The 20,776-nt window shown below is 38.2% G+C and overlaps 1 protein-coding gene across 1 annotated transcript in view; it reads left to right on the forward strand.

Moving 5' to 3' along the window:
• The first annotated feature begins 1,902 nt into the window (after positions 1-1,902).
• Megf9 (multiple EGF like domains 9) overlaps positions 1,903-20,776 on the forward strand; it is an 87,754-nt gene continuing 68,880 nt past the window's right edge. Inside the window, exon 1 of the mRNA XM_074051140.1 lies at positions 1,903-2,642. Coding sequence (XP_073907241.1) covers positions 2,057-2,642 — 586 coding nt within the window. The 5' untranslated portion in view covers positions 1,903-2,056. The remainder of the gene's footprint in view (positions 2,643-20,776) is intronic.

The raw sequence follows: 20,776 nt of genomic DNA on the forward strand, positions 1-20,776 counted from the left end.
AAAGCCATGGGGGCAGTTCAATTTATCCTATATATTTCTGAAAGCCATCCTTAATCCTTTTAGAAAGAGGCAGGGGAGAGGAGGGTTGATTGATAGGGATGTAACAATGAATCAACAAAGGGAATTGGGGAAACAGGGGTAAGAGATTAATTCCCATTTAGAAATCCAAAAGAGACTCTTAGAGGATGTGACATTCTGGTTGGGTTGAGGAGCCAGGAGGAAAATAGGGAAGGAGCATGTCCACTCCTTTCCTAAAAAGAAGTAAAAATAGAAGCTTGGTTAGTGCTTGCTAAATAATGGTTTTGAAACAAAAACACTCACACGCCCCTCTCATTTTACCCCCTCTTACTTACATAGACCTATCAAACACACCCAGAGTTAGTCACAAATTCAAAACCACAAAATTACACAAGACATCCACCACTAGGCATACACAGATTAAAACACACAATATATGAAAACAGAGTAGCTCTCATGTTCATAGATTCACACACATACATATAATACTCACATACACAAATTTACAAATATGCTTTCATACCCAAGTACTACTGACTCAGGCAAATAAATGCATGCTTTCCTTAACATACACAAATTCACACCCAAATCTCATTCCGCCGGTTTGGTTGGAGGCCAATGACTAATGGGAAACCATGCACAAAGGCAAGCAACACGTAGGGGAAGGCCAGGACTGGGTTAGCTGCGAAGCTGGGATTAAGCCTGTCAAATGACAAACCCGTCCTGCCTGGCTGTGCCTGGAAGCTGCTCAGCTGAGGCAGCGGACCTAGCTCTGAATCCTGGGTGGAGGGTGTGAGGCTGTGCGGGCCTCGTTTCCAGCTTTGTCCAGGGCATAATGTCATCCAGGGTCAAGCTCTGCTATCAGCCCCACCCCAATCTCTCCAATAGGCAAGTCTCTGGGGACACAGCAGGGCTGAGGCCTCGGGCTGCTTTCCAATCCTCGGCTCGCCCTGACACAATATACTGGGAGTAGTTAGCATTAATGAGGGTTTACAACGGTGGGCCAGGAACAGAGGTAAACCCTTTATGTACACTAATTCTCACAACAGCTCTGTGAGGGGGAGAGGGTAGGTCCTATCATTTCCATTTAGTGGTGAGAAAACAGGCCACAAAACCGAAGGTGAGGCTCAATGTCCACCGATCCTATTCTTCCCAGGGTTTAGGGTAAAGTGTGCAGGTGAGCCTGATTCCCCCAGGCAAGAAGCTTGCACCTTCTGCTTTCTGAAGGGTCTCCAGACCGTCCGGTCCAGCCTGGCCAAGCGCCAAGCCACGGCAGGTGCCTGGGGATGGTGTGGGTGGTTGGTCCAGTGAGGCTCCCAGTAAAGTGCCTCAGTTTCCCCATCTTTGAAATGGGAATGGTAGCGAAGACCTGGCAGGGCCGACGCCAGGCTCTCCTGGGCAGCAGAGGGAATGCTGAGCTCTACATCCTCATTGCGGACACTGGTTCATCGCGGGGCTGCAGGCCAGTCCCCGCCAGAGCCCGAGTGCGGCGCCGGCGCCCCATTGTTCAGGAGGGCGGGGACACGCCGCAGAACGAATTCCCCGCCCCGGGCAGCACTTGCAGCCCAGTGGAGCAGACGACTTGGCTCGGAGGCTCCGCGAGGAGCGCGTTCTTTGTCTGCTCCTTGGCGCCCGGTGCCCCGAGGCCCGCGCCCCACTCCCTGGGCAGACAAAGCGAGCGCCACTGCTAGCCCGGCCAGCAGGAGCGGGGCTCGCACCACCTTCCTCCCGTCTTACGTCCGGCCCCTTTCCCTCGAAGTCTTCTGATTGGCCTGCGGGGTTACAAAGAGGCCGGGAAGCGGGTGTGTCACGTGGTCAGGAGCGGCCTCCCATTGGCTAAGCTTAGCTGCCAATCGAGGAGGGCGGGCTGTCCGCGCTCGGCCGGGTCTCTCCCTCCGCGCTGGGGCCCGCCCGCGGGGCCGGCCGCCTGTCAGAGGGAGGTGGCGATGGTGCGCCCGGTGGCGGCGGCATCTGCGGCGGCTTCCTTGGTGGGATTGCAGGGAAGAGAAGATGACTGACCGACCGACTGGCTGAATGAATGAATGGCGGAGCCAAGCGCGCCATGAGGAGCCTGCCGAGCCTGGGCGGCCTCGCCCTGTTGTGCTGCGCCGCCGCCGCCGCCGTCTCAGCAGCCTCGGCGGGGAATGTCACCGATGGTGGCGGGGCCGAGAGACAGGTGGACGCGTCTCCGGGCCCGGGGCTGCGGGACGAGCCCAGCCACCCCTTCCCTAAGGTGACGGCTCCCACTGCCCAGACCCTGAGGACCGGTCCCCCGCGCACTACCGTTCGCCGACCCCAGGCTACGACCCAGTCCCCGGAGACCACTCGTCTCCGGGTGACGGCCGGACCCGCTCCGACCACCTTTCAGCCGCCGCTCGGCCCCTCACCGACCAGTGCTCCCGAGGTGGAGCGCACTCCCTCCACCCCTTCAGCGCCCACCACCCTTTCTAGGACCACTGGCCCGGCGCTGACCACCCCTGCAGTGACCACCATTCAGGCGCCGGCCACTCCCCGGACTCCGACCCCGGTCCTTCCCAGCACCAGCAGCAGCAGCAGCAGCAGCAGCAGCGGCCGCGTCCCGCCCACCCCACCTGCCACCGAGGCCCCTTCTCTTCCTCCCCCAGGTGAGTCCCAGCGCTTGCCTTGGGCATCCAGGGTTGGGCGCTTGGTTGGGCCTGATCGTTTCTTGCCCTAAAGGCTCCCAAAGGGAGGTTCAAGCCCCAGCGAGGTTCACCCCCAATAGCTCCAGATCTGGAAAGTCTTTTGTCCTCCCCCCTGGCTGTGCTTCCTCGTGAGGGGGTGGCTGCTGTGTAGAAGGCAATTGCATCTCCTTCCAAACAAGGTTTTCTGGCCACTGCCAGAGACCCAGAATGGGAACAAACTTTTGGGTTTGGTTTGCTCCCATGGCCACTCCGCCTGGCTTATTTGGGGGAGGTTTGAAAGCCGGTATAGTAACTTTCATCAATCCATAGGTCAAAAGCTGAGCATAAGGGATTCCTCCCAAAGCTACAGTTTCCTTGTTCACTTCTTGCTTATGTAAATATCAGATGTGCCTGTGACAGGTGGAAGAGATATTGAGAGGATTTTGTTTACACACTGTAGTACAGACCACTTGAGACCAAAAAATAAAAATGAAACAGGCATTGTGATCCATGTTTTCTCTGTAAATACGTAGATTCAGTAGGTCATCTGGGACAGGTGTGTATCTAGGTTGAGCACGATTTATAAATTAGGTTAAAGCCCTTCCTTGCACCATTTTTTTCCCCTTCTCAATTACAAGGTCAATATGTTTGGACAAATACAGTGTAAGCAGGGATGCCCATTTTCCCCTCCATAAAACTAGGGTGTTCAAGTTTGCTGATGATAATAAATGCCAATTTCTGTTTGAGTTCACACAGAGAATAAGGCTACTCTTTGCTGGTTGAAATCTTCAAGTGAAGTTAGAGAGGACTCCTGATCTTTCCCCTTTTATATTCAAAGTAAGCCTGGAATTAAATCAATAAATCCTGCCTTGTCAAGACATTGGGCAAGGGTTTCTGAGTTTTTTGCCTTGGGTTGGGTGGAGATTTGTCCAAAGCACTTGTCTAGCTAGATCACTGACCTAATTCTTAGGCTCAGTGGTTAATTGTGGAGTCAGGTATGGACTTTGGACTATAATTGAGTTTGTAGAGAATTTTCCCACATGGTTATGAGCCTTAATACAATCTTGAATTTTGGGTTGGAGTTTGGCAATGACATAAGTAGGAATGCAGGTTAATCACTCCAAAAAAGCCAAATTTGAATCTTTCCCTATTTCAAGGAGTGTGTTAACTAGTTGTTTTTGGTTTTTTTTTTTTAACCTGCAGTGGTTTTTGGGTTTTGTACAGAGACACTGACATATTACTAAGAGACAGGAAGAGTAGTGGTTGGAAGTGTGAACTCTGGAGTCCTTTCTTAGGTTTGAATTCCAGCTACGTCCCTATTGTCAATGTAAGCTTGGGCAATTTACTTAACCCTTCTGGCCTCAGTTTCTTCAACTGGAAAATGAAGATAATAATAGATTGCTGTGAAAATTAAACAAGTTGATCTCCATGTGGTGGTGTATACATGTATACTCAGTATATTTGTATACTCAGGAGGCTGAGATAGAAGGATTGAGAGTTTGAGGCCAGCCTGGTGCCACATAAGCACCACATTTGTGCTAATTGTGCTTCTGACCAGGCCTTGTTTTTGCCATTTTTTTTTAATAGAAAAGTATTTGAGAAACTACTAGGGACTTGTGGTGATTAAAAAAATTTCTTTTAGTAAATTACAATACAAAAAGGATGAGCTAGATTTTTTGACGTTCAAAAAAAATCATTTAAGTATCAATTGCTTACTTTGGTTAGCATCTAATAAATAAGTCCATATAATTGTTGTTATTTTACCTTTATTATTTTTAAAACATAAAAATAACCCTTTCTGACAAAAAAATATAAACAAGTAGAAGGGTACAAAGGGAAAAGTGAAAATTGCTTCTTCACTGCCCTCTAAGTTCTAGTCAGCCCCTAGAGGTTACTGCTGTTAGCAGTTTGTTAGATCTTCTTTCAACCATTTTTCTGGGCTTATATGAACATTTACATCAAGTATTTTAAAAATAGTTTTTAGCAACTAGGGGAGTGTAGCTCAGTGGTAAAGTACTTGTCTAATGTGTTGTACACATTAGACAAACTGCAAAACTTTAAATACTTTTTAAAAATCAAAATGTAATGATTCTCTACATACTACTGTTTGGAAACTTGCTGTATTCACTTAACTACATATCATGACTTAATTTTTTTTTAAGTCAGTAAGTACCTAGGGTACTCTTTTTAATAGTTGTACTTTCCATTGTAAGAATGTATCATAATTTCTTTAACCAATGTCTAATTTACACACACCTAGATAGCTATAAAAAACACAGAGAAGAATGTGTTCTTATTAAGTCCATCATGTATTTATTGTTCTCTAATACTTTGAACCAAATCAATACTTAGAATTCAGATAAATTTCAAGTGAAATAAAGCTGGATAGATTTATATTTGCCATCTGAGCTATTAAGGTTTTCAGTAATTTAAAATTTTTTTTTTTTTTTGGCAGTACCTAGGTTTGATCTCGAGGCCCACTGCTTGCCAGCAGGTACTCTACCACTCGACTCACACTCCCAGCCCATTTTGCTTTAGTTAGTTTTCGAATAACTTGTTTTTTCCCAGGGGTAACCTGAACCCCAGTCCTCGTATTTATGCTTTTCTTCTAAGCTGGGATGACAGTGCCACCACACTCCAGCTGCTGATTGAGATGGGTCTCACTAAATTTATTGTCAGGGCTGGCCTTGAACCTTGATCCTCCTGAGCGCTGCCTCCAGCATAACATGGATTTGCCGTCTTTCCCTGTTGTAGTTAGTAATTTGAATGAACAAGACATACTTCCGTCTATGGTGGTCTTTCAGTAATGAAAGTTTTAGGATGCCTGACTCATGTCACTGTCCTTTGTTTTAAATATTCTGTGGTTTGTACACTTCTGTGAAGTTGCTCTGGATTGCCTATATCTGTTTCTCAGCAGCTTAACTGACTTTGTGGCCTATTGATAGGCAATTTTAGCTTTATAGTGATGAAATAACCAAGTACGGACTTTTTAATCTGAGCATGGACTGTAGTCTGCTTCAAATAGTAAACGGAGCTCTTTGACAGAGGAAAGCTATTTGAATTTGAAAGAGCTGATTTGGCTTGCAAAGTCGGATTCTCTGGCATTTGGAAAGATGGGTTCTTTATTTCAATATTCTCGTAAGAACTTAGTGCTACTTAATATAATATTTGGTTGGATACTATAGATGCTTTTTGTATTAATAAGAATTTTTCTCTTGGAGATTTAGCTGTGAGCTCTTGGCTACCCCCCAGTTAGTTTATAGGAACACTAATCTGCAGGCACTTTCCTCCCACAAACCTGGCAGAACATTTGGCTGATTGGTTGGCTGTATAGGGCATTTTAAGAAGGGTGAAGGTTGATGCTATGATACTAGTAATAGAAATCAGCAAAAAGACCCTGAGGTAAAGACAAATATTTGAGTTTTTAAAATTATGGACTTTTAGAACTAGATAGGACCTTAGCAGCCACTGTCTTCTGAATTGGCTCTATATTTTAAGAAGTACTTCTATAGGCTTAGCTAAAATATCTCTCCCTGGGGTCAATACTGACTGGTCTGGTTCTGCTCTTTGAGGCTTTGTAGAAGAAGTCTGATTTCTCTAAGCTGTGCTTGTTCTCTGTCTGAGTCTGAGCTAAATAACTTCAGTTCCTTCAACTGATCTTTATGTGATGTGGTTTCATATTTCTTCACTACCCTGTTCACCTCTTTACTGAACTTTTTCAGTCTCTCTGTGACTCTCATAAAATGTAGAGCAGAACTGAGCATAATACTCCAGATGTGCTCCAACTAACTACCTCATAGCAAAGAGGGCAGTTATCTTGTTCTTTCTGGATGTGATACTGATGATGATGTAGGAAGGCCCTCTCACAGTAGCTTTTTGGCAGCTACGATATGATGTTGACTCATTGAGTCCATTAAGTACAGAGTTTTTTACCTTATTTATTTGTTTTTTAAATGTGTGCTTAGTCTTCATTCTGGACCTGGAAACTCTTGTCATTTTCTAAAATACAACTTGAGTGACTTACCAAACTTGTAAGATTGATTTTGTTAAGTTCAAATCGTCTTTTTAAATCCCAAGTCTGTCAGTGTGCTCCACCCAGTTTGTTCACATTACCTGCAGGGTGTTCCTATAGACAGAGTCTAAGGACAAGTTAGGGCAGATTATTCCTACCTCATAGGGGAGAGTAAATTCATGGATGATAAAACAGTTTAGAAGGGAAGGGATAGCAGTTTAGATTAGTTCTCAAGGGTCTCTTTCAGTGGTAAAGTTCTGTGATGATTTGAGTTGTATGATTCAAGATACATTTATGCCCCTCCCTCACACAGAGGCTTTTTTTTTCTTTCTTTTTTTTTTTTTTGTGATCTAGGTGATGAGACTAGACTTTGTTTAAGCAAGCCCTTGAATTTAGAGTTTGAAAACTTTAACTACTATGACATAAATTCTATTTGATTTATTTTTTTCTTTATTTGGGACAGTGTCTCACTATGAGGCTCAGGTTGGCCTGGAATTTACTGTGTAACCATACTGGCCTTGAACTCTCTATCCTTCCTGAGCCTCCCAAGTACTAGAATTACAGGCATGTACCACCACTCTTGGCTGTTTGCTATTTGAAAGGAACATTCTGGGAATCCAGCACCCTCCCAGCTGGACTGGAAAATGCTTTCTTTATCCTAAAATTTTCTACTACTAAGGTTGGAGTCTTATTTGTGGTTATTTAAGAAGATACCATTTATTTTAAGGAAATACAAGTTGTACTGGCTCCAAAGATAATATGGGTTTACAGTCTTTTATCCAAAACCTGTGGGGCTGGATGTATTTGAGAATTTTTCAGATTTTAGAAAGTTTATAATACATCTCAGTGAAGCTGAGACAGCATTAGTAACCAAACATATTAAGATATGTTTGGTGAAATGCACACTGAGTGGGATAAAGAGAGACTATAAGTAGCCTTGCATTTGATCAGGTCAGGCTTTGCTGCTAAATACATTTAGGGCAGGGTAGGTCTTTGTCACTACATAAGTTACAGAAAAATACTTGGTTTTGGAGCTTCAGATATTTAGCATCAGGTCTGAAGGAGATGGACCATGTTAATACTAATTGCAAACACACTGTGTTTCTGGCACTGTTCTAGCTGTCTTACATATGTTAAGTCATTTAATCCTTAGCACATTTAGGTACTGAGTTAGGTACTATACTATTATTCTCTCTCTCTCTCTTTTTTTTTTTTTTGCTGCTAGAGATTGACTCCAGGTCTTGTACATTCTCTACCACTGAGCTATACCCTCAAACCCTATCTTCATTTTATAGATAAGGAAATGGAGGCCTGGCAAAGCCAATGTTCTTTGGCATTCATTCCATTGTGCGTTGTACATTTACTTCCTCTAATTTTTGGTTTTATAATATTTTATGACCATGATATTAAAATTACAGCTCTGTTCTTCTTTTGATTTGGTTTTAATCTGGTTTGTGATGGATACATTTGTCTGAATTCTTTTTAGAGCCAGACCCAAGGATTTACCAAATTTATTTCTTATTCCTAGCCTAAGTGCCTGCTTTTGTATAGAAATTCCCTAGTCTGATTAGTTTCTGGAACAGCATAAACTCCAAAACATCAATTTCAATCTTTGAATGATGTCTCCAGGAAGCCTTCTGGCTAGTTGAAAATTTACACATTGAAATAATCTAACTAAGTCTTTTTATCTTGATTTTGTTAAAGACCTATAAAATTAAAGTGTACATTACTTTTCATCTTAGCATTTCTAAACATGTGTACATTAACTTCCAGACGTGCTGGCACCCTTATAAAAAGAATGGAAGAAAAGCATTACAGTGCTGTTTTTACTGATGGGTAAATTATGGGTAGCTCTAGGGCACTTAATAGATCAGAAGAGGATAGAAATATAAGATCTTGTTTAGCTGACAATGTTAGATGATATTTTTAGTTACAAATAGCCTTAAACTATGCTTTTTTGCTTTGATCTTGATTTTTTGTTTGTTTTCTTTAGGAATAACATAAAAATCTTTATTGCTAATTTTGACATTATATTACTGGCACCTCATCTGTGATCATTTAGGTCTGCTTTTAAGTATATATTTTGGTTTATCTGTTTTTCATTAGAAATGACTACCCTACCTGCAATTGTACTTTAAGGGGAGATTTTTTTAAAAATGATGATGAAAAAAGATTATGTTGGTGTCCCTATGTGTTTGAATCAGGTTGGCCTGGTTCAGGTTGAACCTGGTAAAGGTTCTCAAAATAATTGTCTTTTTAGGTTTATCAAAGTCCATCTGATAAATTTGTGTCAAAGTAATCTTTTTAGTAATGCCACTCTTCCACAGATTATTATTGTCAGAGAAATCTTTATTTTTCTTCTTTAAAAAGAAACTTTCTTCAACTCTCCTTGCTTACTTTTTTAATGTAAACACCTCTCTGTGTTCCTCTTGGTCTTTTCTCATTCTTAGTTTCTTCCATTATTTCCAAATTACCCTGTTTACTTAACAGTTTACTACTTTGTCCTCCCTCAGTGCCTCCTCGAAGCCTAATTCTTCCAAGAGGTTTTTCTACATGAACAAAAAGTCCTTGAAGATGTCTTGGTATCAGAGTGCGTGGAGTTGAACACTTTGCACTCAGAACCAAACCTGTTTTTTTCTGTGATTTTGGACTTTTTTTCCTATTGATTTGCTTTAATTTGGATTATTAGCTTCTCTTGATAAATAAATGTCACCATATATACAATATTCAGGACATGGTACTAATTACCTTCTTTTGAAAAAAAAAAAAAGGAAAAAAGATGTTCTTTTTTTACTCTGGAGTCTTTTTTATTGCTTAATTCCCCCAGACCCTCAGAAACAAAAAAGTCCTAACAAAATAATTTGCCTCTAAAAAAATCAAGTGTTTTAAGATTTTAAGTAACAGTTTTCTTTTTCTATTTATGAATAAAATGAGCTGGTTTTTTTGGTAGATTGATTTGGGATGCATACCCAGTATAAAAGCCTTAATTTGGTTGAGAAACAAACGTTTGATCTTTTGAATGACAGAATTTTCCCTGTAGAAATATAATTAAAGTTAATAGTGAACAGAGTGCTTCTAATAATTAACAAGTGTGCAGTGCATTGTGGGTTATAAAATGCTTTTAAAATCCTCAAGACTTTACCATCCATATTGTTGATTTCCATGTATTTCATGAGTGAAAACGAAGGCTTAGTTTCTGCGGCTGTTGATAGTTTCACTTGTTAATATTGACCTGTCTTGTGCAGGTTTTTGGTGGGTTTCACACTTGATAATTTTTATTTCTGACTGTTGTTCTTGAAATTTATTTTGTTGAGTATAAATTTTTGACTGGTTTAGCTACTCATATTTACATAATGGAAAAATGGTACTTGGAGATGAGGAATGCCCACTTTACATTTCCTTTCCTAGATACTACACAGGGTGAATGTTATAGAAAGAGCCCAGTAGTAATTGAAAGTAAATGGTGAATGGAGATAACAAGGTGAACTACAGAATTTGATTGGGAAGACTCAAGTAAATGTTACTTATCCATATTGAAATAGTTACATCTTTCCTGTAAAGGAATCTGATTGGAATTATCTTAAATCTAGTATTTCAGTTGTATTGCCTCAAATTAGTGTGTAAGTAGCAAAGAGATTTAGTACCCTTTACCCTTATTTCCAGTCTGGTCTTTAACACTTTGACAGGAAAAGTAACCGATAGTAACTGAGCACATATGACAAAATGCCTGATTATATCTGTCACATCATTTAATTTTTAAACAATGCAATAGTTAAATGTTATTATCCTTACTTTATGAATGGCAAATAACCGGAATTCAGAAAGTTTAAGTAGTTTGCCCAAGCCTTACAAACTCTATGAGGACAGAGATTTGTTTGTTGTGTTTAAATTTTATTTGCACTGTCCAGCCCAAAATTAGATTCTCAATATTTAGTGACTGACTGAATAAGAAGGAATGGTTTGTAGCTACACTAGACATGCAGTATATTTTTGAGGAAAATAATGTAATGTTAGTCTTTTTTCTTAGTTTAGAAATGCACTTTTCTCTGACTTTCCCTCTTTGCTTATAATATGAGAATCTACTTAGGGCAGGTGGAGCTCTTTGAGATTTACTATAGTACACTAATTATTCCTTGTTTTGTTACATAACTTTGTCCCTTCCATTTTTCTTAAAGGAAGAACAAAATAGACAAATGATGACTTTTGTATATGGAGTAGCTAAGTAGGAAAGCTGAGCCCTTGTCTGTAAGACATGGGACTCTGGATTCTTTGCTAGTCCTTTGATATTGGAAAAATAATTTCATATGTAAATGAGAGAGTTAGACTAGATTTGTGTGTGGGGATTGATGATAGTTTATTAAATTTTATTTTATTTTATTTTTGAAATAGCCTAGGATCCCCATCTTCTGCTTATCTCCTCCCCAGATAGCAACCCCCACCCCCATTTATACTGATTTGTGGTTTTAAAACTGCCTTAGATGTATTTGGGAACCTGTATAGGGACTCTCTAGTCCCAAGTGGGTTCACTTGTGGACATCCCAACCCCCAATCCTCACCTCTTACTCCCACATCACTACCTACAGGTTAATTAGCTCATTCTTATTGGGACTAACTCTTTCAGTAAAGATTTTTTGAAATAAGAATTTTCTTACTCTAAAATTCTATGATAAAGAAATTATAATAATTTCTAAGCATTATGCAGTCACTAAAATGCTTGCTTTAAACAGTAAGGTACAAAAGTGGAGAAATATAACAACATATTAATTGGTTAAGCTGAGTTAATGGAATTATGGATAATTTTAATTCCTTCTTTGTGCTTTTCTGAATTTTCCAGTTTTTTTCAACTAATATATCTAATTTTAATTGTACCATCATAAAAATAAATGAATAAAATGAAAAAAGGATAAACAGTTGTGATAAGCTTGGTAAGCCTTCTATGAGATCAAGCCAGATGATGCTACACAGAGCCACTCACCTATAATTTCTGTCATTGACTCAGCAAATTCGATCTATATCAGGGATACTTGTATAGTGAGTTGTGATTCTAAAGAAAGACTGCTAAAGGCAGGCTCTAAGAAAGGAGACTATTCCTCAGACCTAACAAATCTTAAATGTGGAGTAGGGATGGTATAGCTAAGATTTGGTTCTGTTATAGAAGGTTAACTGAGATCTTTGGTAGAGGCTGGAAATAAAGAACTGGTTCTTTTTCCATTTTATTCAGTTTAAGGAATATAAAATATTCACTTTAAAATTAAATAAAATAACTTATTGAAATAGACCTTATTTAAATTGTGCAAAATTTGAATCCATAGCCTTGTTCATAGTCTTTTCCAATAGAAGATCTTTGATTGTTCCTTCCCCGAAAGACAGAAAATTTGATTTCAGTCTGTCCATATGTTTTGCAACTAGATCAGATGGGATTGCTTTTATACTGGTGATATAACAGCTGTTCTATATGATGCTTTGCCAGGCAGACAGCTAAACTCCAAGGGAAGGGGAAATTTATTCATTTGGAAGAAGGAATGTGTTCTGCCTAGTTAAAGAGAAAATGAGGAGTAGGAATGTTTTCAACCTGGGTGAGGAATGTTAAATAACTTTTATTTAGTGAATGTTATACCCTTTAGATAACTGGGTTTAGAAACTTGTTTCAGTCTTTTAAACTTCCTAGAAACTAGTATACTAAAAGGATCTTCTTATACTTGTATTATTTTTAAATCTAGTGCTTTTACTTGACATATTTGAGCAAAAAGAAAATGTTATAGGTAATATTACTAACTCTAAGGAGAACATACCATTCCCTACTTCCTTTTAGTTTTGATAATGGCCTTTAAAGCTAAAATTTCTTTAAAAATATTCTAGGAAATGTTTAGCTGTTTGGCCACTTTGAGGAAATCAGATGAACTGAATAGCTTTTTTGGTTCTCAGTCTTATCAGTTATCCATAGGAATGCAATCATAGTATGGAAAGGGTTACTAGAAATAATGGGGGAAAGAAGGGATGCTTGTCATTCCAACATCTTTATTCTACTTTGTGTATGAGGCTTGGTTAAAGAAAGACAATTGTCTTTTTCTGCTACAGATCTCTTATTTGGCTTTGTTTGTTATGATTTGTACAGTTCTACATGTACAGCGTTAATAGTATAACCTCACCATCCACTGATATTGTGTGGGTTAATGAGTAGTTATACTATGTACCAAACACACAAAGAATTTTGGCTGTTGGGTGTCCTTATATTGAATTGTTGTTATATTGCCTGCAAACCTATCCTGTTCAACTCGTTTTAATTTTTAAGTTAGTTTGTTGCTTCAACTTGTCTACAAAGTCAGTGTTGAATGGTTGAGCTAATCAGTGGAATGGCAGTCAGAAGAATTAAATTCCATTCTTTCTTTTCTTTCATTTCGTGCATTATTGAACACATTTTAATGGTTCTGTGACTTAGTTTCCCTAACTATAAAATAAACTTATCACTTCCAGTCTCCCAAAGTTTTTGAGAAGTAACATAAAATTACGTTGGGTTTTCCTCAGACACAAAGGCTATGTAGAATTCATGCTGTTTTCTGATATTCTTTTCAGATTACATGGTTTATATTAGTTTATAATATAATGTGAATAAAATAGGATTGATTAAAGACACCAAAGAAATGTATATATGGATTTATATGTAGCTTCTTTATATAAAGTGCATTTTGTGTAATTTTTTAGTTAGCATATTTTATAATCAACATGCTATGGTATTTTCCAAAGGTTTGGGATCCTTTAGTGTTAGTTTTCTTTTCATATTACCTTGAGAAAATAAAAATAATCTTTATCTCACATTAAACTCACAACATACATAAATTATGCTTCATAAATCTAAGATTATTTTGGTTTATCTTTTAAAGAATGGATTCTGCTTAACCTTTTTTGTGACTGAAAAAATAGATACATGTTCATTTTAGAAAATGTAAAGGACCATAAAGAGAAAAACGAACCCAGAGATCACAAAAGGTTACCACATTTTAGTGGTAACTACAGAATTGTTCTTACATCAATATTTATTTCATCCCCCTCCCTGCCATTGAGATAATTCTATATGGATGTATTGTTTCAAAATGTTCTTTTACATGATTTCAAATATTTTAATGTTTTGAAATGGGGCATCTTTCAAATGAAGTTGAAAGTAGTATTCTTGGTACTATTACTATAATTTATCAAACTTTGAATGTTTACTATGTTCAGATCACCATATTATATGCTTTCTAATAGTTTCAGATAAAACTAGTTCATAAAACTTTTTATCTCTGAGTTTAATATTTTATTACTGCATGTATTGCTTTATTTCTTATAGCAATAAATGAGGTCACTCATTTGTTATGAAAACAAAGGTATGAGTTAGATTTAGCAGTCTGAAGTAACATATATGATAGATCAACATGGGAAAATTTCACCACATTTAAATTATTTATCATGTCACCAAAAAGAGTAGTGACCCAAGACTCCATATGATACTTTACTTGAGGCTTGGTGCTCCTTAGCAGAACCAGACAAGTGACTTGTTTTCCTCTGTTTGCTCTAGAATGAACATGATTTTTCTTGGGTTCAAGTGGCCCCTGAAAGCCTAAAGCAGTCTGGAATCAAGCCAGGCATTTGGTATTTTTAATTCTGTGGTGAAAGAAGTCAAGGTGCCATCTGCCTGGCTCATACATTGCCAAAAGGCCTATGTGATATGCTAAATAATATGCCAAAGAATGGTTTTAGCCTTCAGGAAATGGTTATGTACCTTATACAATGATTTCTGTTGTCTGAATTTTTGATTTTTGAAATCAAAGCAACAGTGAACCATAGTGTTATTGAGGAGGGATTAAATTGATTAATGCATATAAATAGATTTAGCAGTTATTAATAATCAGAACATAGATTAGTAATCAGTACATAGTAAACATTCAAAGTCAGCTGCCATTATTATTAATATCACTTTTATTACCTTTGCACAATGTTTGGAAAACAGCAGAGAGAACTTTGCTAATTCTAGGTTAATAAATTTACCAATTTACTTGATATAGTCTATAGACTGGGAACACATTGTAATCGGGAATACTCGCACACTGACCCAGATAAACCTTCTCTAATAGGTGGTTCTGAAATGCAGGGTAGGAAAAATATGCTTGAGGCTACCTCCTATTCTTTCAGCTTGGCCCAGGTCAAATAAGAATTATCCCATGCCATGTTGCTATATACAACAATAGCGGTACTGCTCCAAACTGGATTATACGTTCCCCCAAATGCAAAGATAGACTCCAGGGAATCCCTGAAATAGTCAGTCCAGTTCTGGTGAGTGTAAACTCCTCTGGGATATTTGTAGGTATCAGACCCTAGCCACAAATGACCTACTAGAGTAAAAATAAGATTGGGCTATAGAAAGATATTGTTCAATTCTATATTGTTGGCACATTGAGATGTTTAAAAGGATGCTAAATCCCATCTGCACATACAAGTACAAGTCAAGTAATCTCCTTGGACTTTAGCACCATTCTCTGTACCAGGAGTATCATTGGGGTTGGGAGTGCTGGGCCTAGAACTCAAACCTAGCTCTAACTCAAAAGTCTATGCACCTTTTTTTCTTTGACTGTCTTGCACTACCAAAGCAGATGAATGAAATAAGGCATTAAATGGTTTAGAACACATTTTAGGTCCTGTTTTGCCACCTTTTCTAGCCTTCTTGCTGAACAAGAAGCTTATACATTTTCTCTTAACACTGGTTTCAAGTATATAGTGATTCAGGTTTGCTTTTAGTAGCTACTGTAAAAATCAAAACTAGATCAAAGACTGTTTCTCAGAGGCATATAGAAGTGTCGGGTGGGTGTGAAGAAAGGAGGTAATTGTGGAACTTTGGTGAAGGTAAACAGGTGGAAGAGCATGGTAGATGTAAAGCAGAACTGAATAGTAACTATGAGATCATCTGCTCCACACTAGAAAGTTGGTGCTAACAGACAGCATAATTCTCATTAGCATTTGGCAAATAATAGCCATACTGTGAAATGCAAGTATTGATTGTTCTTGACTCAACAATAAAATCTTCCATCTTTAGCATAATATGCACTCTAAATCAAGATGCTGATGCATAATAATATGTTGTGAACAATATTGGATGTTATTGATTATATAAAAGTCATAGAAGAATATCAGACTTGCAAATGTGATTCATACTTCTGCCATTTACCACAAAATGTATTTCTCTGCCCCATTTTATAAACTTCTCTCCTCACTGAAACAGTAGTCAGGTCTAACTGTAATGTGGACAATGCATATACAGTGTAAAACCTAATTATAGCAGTCTCCTAGTTAATAATTCAATGTAACGTTTATATTTATTATGATAGTTCTGTTAAGTACCATTCAGTGATCCCATCCCATAAAGCTCAAATTCCTTAATATGATTTAAAAATTTTCCATGATCTAGTTGTCTACATTTCCTACACCCTCTCCTTGTGTTTAAACTCTAGCAGAATCAAATTGCTTGTATTTTCCTTCATATACCATACTTATCCCAATCATCATTAGTAATAGTGAAGCAAACATCTTATTCTTATACTTTGTTAGATACTAAAATATTGAAATGAATCACCACGACCTCACTTAATTCTCAGAGGAACCTAATAAGAAATAAGTATTATCATCTCCACTATATTAAGCATGAATTGAGGTTTTGAGAGTTCATGGCTGAGCAATGTTTCATGGCCAGTGAAATGTAGAACCTTAATTCAAATTCAAATCTGTCTAGCTTCAGAGCCTCCCTCCTTAACCACTAAACTAAATGGATTTCTTGCTTTGTTTATGTTGTTCCCTCTGTCTGGAATATTCTTGTCTTCGGTTTAAATAGGGGTCTTAATTGTAAGTAACAGAAATCAATGCTTATTGATTTAATCAGAAATGGAGTTTATTAAGAGAATATTGAAGAATACAAAATCTCCAGGGAAACCAAATTTAGGCCATGGAACTAGAGGTTATACTCCATCTCACCCATTCCATTTGTCACAGACAGTACTACTAAGCATCAGATGCTGTTGTTGGTACCACTGACAGTGCTAACCCTTGGTACTGGATGCAGAATCAAGTATTACTACTGATTGTCAGACTGCATCCATCCTCTTCCCTTACCCACTAGAGACAGGGCCTTGTGCCTATTCCTTGAATCCCTTCCTTTCTTCCTTCCTTCCTTCCTTCCTTCTGTCCTTCCTTCCTTCCCTCCCTCCTTCCCTCCCTCCCTCCCTTCTTCCCTCCCTTCCTTCCTGTTTATATAGAGTGTTCAGTAAACATACTCTTTTGGTTTGGTCTGCACAGGAATGCAATCTTCTGTTTTCGTGTATATTAATTGTACAACGCAATGGGTTTCATTATAGCATTTCCACTCATGCATATAATGTACTTTGATAATACTCACTCCCTCTATAATCTTTTTTTTGTGGTGTAGGAATCAAACACAGGGCCTTGTATATGCTGGGCAAGCACTGTACCACTGATCTACATCCCAGCCCTTTATTATCCTTTCTTCTCTTTCCTTTCCCTTTCTGCATCCTTAATAGCCTCTCTTTTACTTTTATGTCCTTTTTCCCTCCCTAAATCCACACATGAATCACTAATTTCTTTTTGTTAAATACTTTATTACTGGGGTTTGAACTTGGGGCTTTGTACTTGCTAGACAGGTGCTCTACCACTTCAGCCACTTCACCAGGAATAATTAATTTCTAATTGCATATCAAGTGAGGATGTATCTGATTGTTTCATCCTCAGTCACTTGTGCATGCTCAGGTTTCAGGGGAGGCCAGGAAAAACAAAAATCTGATATTATGAGCCTCTTGCTGGGGAATCAAGTCTAAAAATATGGAAAATTCCTCCCAAATAGTAGCAGATTCGGAAATAGTGGGAAATTATAATGATACTAATCTGCCAAAAAGAATGACAAATATCTACCGCACCCATTGGCCGTATGACAATAAACATCATCCATGTAGCCTAATACTACCATTGTACCTTATATAGTCTAACATTACTAGACATGTTTTTTGATTACTTGCTTTTAAAGGATTCTTGTTTTAAATATTACTTGTTTAGGTAACTGACTCTTCTATATCTTGTTTCCAGATAGCTTATGGTCTGTGCCTTACTGACCTTTGCACTCTCTGACATTCACCTAAGACAGTGTTCAGCATGTAGTAACTACTCAATAAATAGTTGAATTGCATTGAAGCATCAATCATCCCCACCCACCACTCCTAGAACGTAAGTTCCGCAAAGGCAGGGGTGTTTATCTTTGTCTGTTTCTCCCTTTCTTTAACCACTGTATGTGTGGATAAAGAGAGAGATTAATTCCAATGTTGTGGTAGGTCCTTAGGAACTATTTGTTAAATAAGAGAATACTCCTAAAAAGTAAATTATTTACCTCTGAAAATGAGACTGTCAGAAAGACCTTTGAATGAGAATGGCCAATTAAAGGACCATATCATAATTTCCAACTAGACCACAGACAATAAAGAGGGTGGAAACTACCTTATTCATCTTTGGCTACCTCTTCCTCCTGTCCAGAAGCATAACCAGAAAAGGGTAATTTGGAATTTTTCCCTAGACCTATCACCATAGTCAATAGCCATAAAAATGACCTGAAGGACTATACCTGCTCAACATGAAACCTTTTTTTGCACCTCCCTTAATAACCAGATATAACCTGAAATTTTATCTATTCTGAGAATAAAAGGTTGTTGGACAAACTTACGTTTTAAAAAGTATAATAACCCAGAGCAGTAGCATCTTACTTTGAAGAAATGAAGAAATTGAGGTCCATAATTGTGAAATGATTTGTATAGGATAGTAGAATAACAGAAATATACTCTATACCAGTTTTGTGACTTTTAGAAGTTAATATTTTAGCACAAACAAAAGTACAATTGAGTGAAGCTGGAAGAGAACTTTTCAAACAAATTATTATTACTGTAATTGATCTCTGGAGCAAGACTATCTGGATTTGAATTCTTTACCACTTACTGTGTGAACTTAGACTGTCTTAGTGCCTCATCTGTAAAATGGGTACAATAAAGATTAAAATAACACATGAAGTACTTAGAATTCCTGTCATATTTGGCCTACTAAATGTTAGCTGTTTTTTTATTATTGTATTTTGAATATGTTTACATTTACTACTTCCAGTCCTTTAAATTCTTCTTTGATCCTTTCAATTTTGGTGATAAGTAGTGTTACTCCATTTTAAAAATGAGGAACCTATGTCTAAAATGAGGTTAGATTATTTGCCCAACAATCATATAGCTGGGAAGTGCTAGTTTGCTGAGAGTCAAACCCAGATCTGTCTTATTTTTGACGCTTTCTATCCTGGCAAAATAACAAGCTTAGAAATAGATTGAATTTAATGCTCTGCATTATATACTTCTAACCACTCTTGTTAGTTTTAAATGCATATTTTTGTCCTTGCCACCTTCATTTTTCTTTTTTGATTTGTAATAATTGTTTTTCTGTCTATAATATAGATAGAACCTTGTCAGTTTGTCTCTTGACTGTTTATATTTGTAGTGGACAGTATATACTTTACCTGAAAGAACAAAGCATGTCTTCATATACTACTCTGTCCATTTAAATTTTGCTTTCATTTTTTTGTCAGCCTAACTGGTCTGTACAGTGGATTGGTTTCTAGAAGAGAAGACTAAGATATCGGTTATGAGTCAGATAAGTAAACTTACACATTTGCCAGGCTAGCAATTAAGGGCAAACACAGAGGGCCATTTTAGCCTGTATAAAAGGTGAAACACAAGTCAGTCAGAAGCAGTAGAAAATAATGGTATTGAGTTGCTACAGAATCTTCTTAACCTAGTTAATGTATTTTTGTATTACTATTTTTTTCCTTGAGACAGGATTTCATTATATAGCCCAGACTGGCCTCAAACTCACTATGAAGCCTAGGCTGGCCTTGAACTCATAATCTTCCTGCCCCAACCTCCTGAGTGCTGGGATTACAGGTCTGTGCCACTATACTTGACTTATTAATCATTTAATCATTAATCACAAGTTAAAACTTGTGCATAAGACTTTTGAAAAAGTCCAAATAAATTCTAGACATTTGTAGAAAAAAAGATTTATTAAACTTACTGTTTTAGAGACATGTTTTTATCAGAAAGTCAACATTTCTTTTTGCTGTGCTTTTTTTAGTTGATAATTTTGTGTAATAGAGTACTCATTTAGAAATACACACAATTAAAATCAGTGGTTAAGTTGTCTTCAAGGACTAAAGCCACAGTTGTCAGGATGCTATTACTTTATTTGCTTATTGCTTAACCAATCTGTAATGGTGTGTTCCTCTTCTTTTTTTTCCTCCTCCTCCTCCTTCTTTTGTTAACCAGACAGAATTTCAGATCCTCTTTTCTCTTGATTTTTTTCCACGCTCAAATTGGTTTTCAATTCTTCTTTAATAAGATGGCTTTGCATTCATTTTTATTTTGTTTTATTTATTTTTGTGTGGTGCTGAGGATTGAACTCAGGGCCTCAGGCATGCTAGGCAAATGCTTTACCACTGAGCTACACCGACAACCCATAATAGGAAGAAGGGTGTACTTTTGTTTATAAGGTTACACTTGGCTTTCCCAGTGTTAATATGAACAAAATATAAAGTTCTTTTATTCTAGGTCTTTGTTAATCACCCACTGGGCACCTAGTGCCAGATAGATACATGCTAGAGGGACAAATAAGTTAGGATTTCTGTCCTTGAAAACATATAGCATGTAGAAAATTAGACTACAGACTGGTAAGTTCCATCAGAGTGGTATGCACAGGGTGCTACAGGAGCAAAGAGCAGACTTCACCAGGCTTAGGAGGTGAAGGAATATATCAGGGAAGGCTTTCTGGAGGAAGTTTTCTCTGTGCTGCGTCTTGAAAGCAAGTAAGAATTATACATGTGAGGGAGGAGGTAATTCTATAAAAAGGAAGCACCACTACAGAGGTAAGAGAATACTGTATGGGCTATTTGGAGAGCTGAAGTCCTGAGGCTAGCTATGGGAGGAGAGAAAATGTGAAGGCCAAACAGGGAATGGCAAGTTTTAAGACCGGAATGGTTGGCATCATCATG

Source organism: Castor canadensis, chromosome 13 (genome assembly GCF_047511655.1).
Source record: "Castor canadensis chromosome 13, mCasCan1.hap1v2, whole genome shotgun sequence".
NCBI lineage: Eukaryota > Metazoa > Chordata > Mammalia > Rodentia > Castoridae > Castor > Castor canadensis.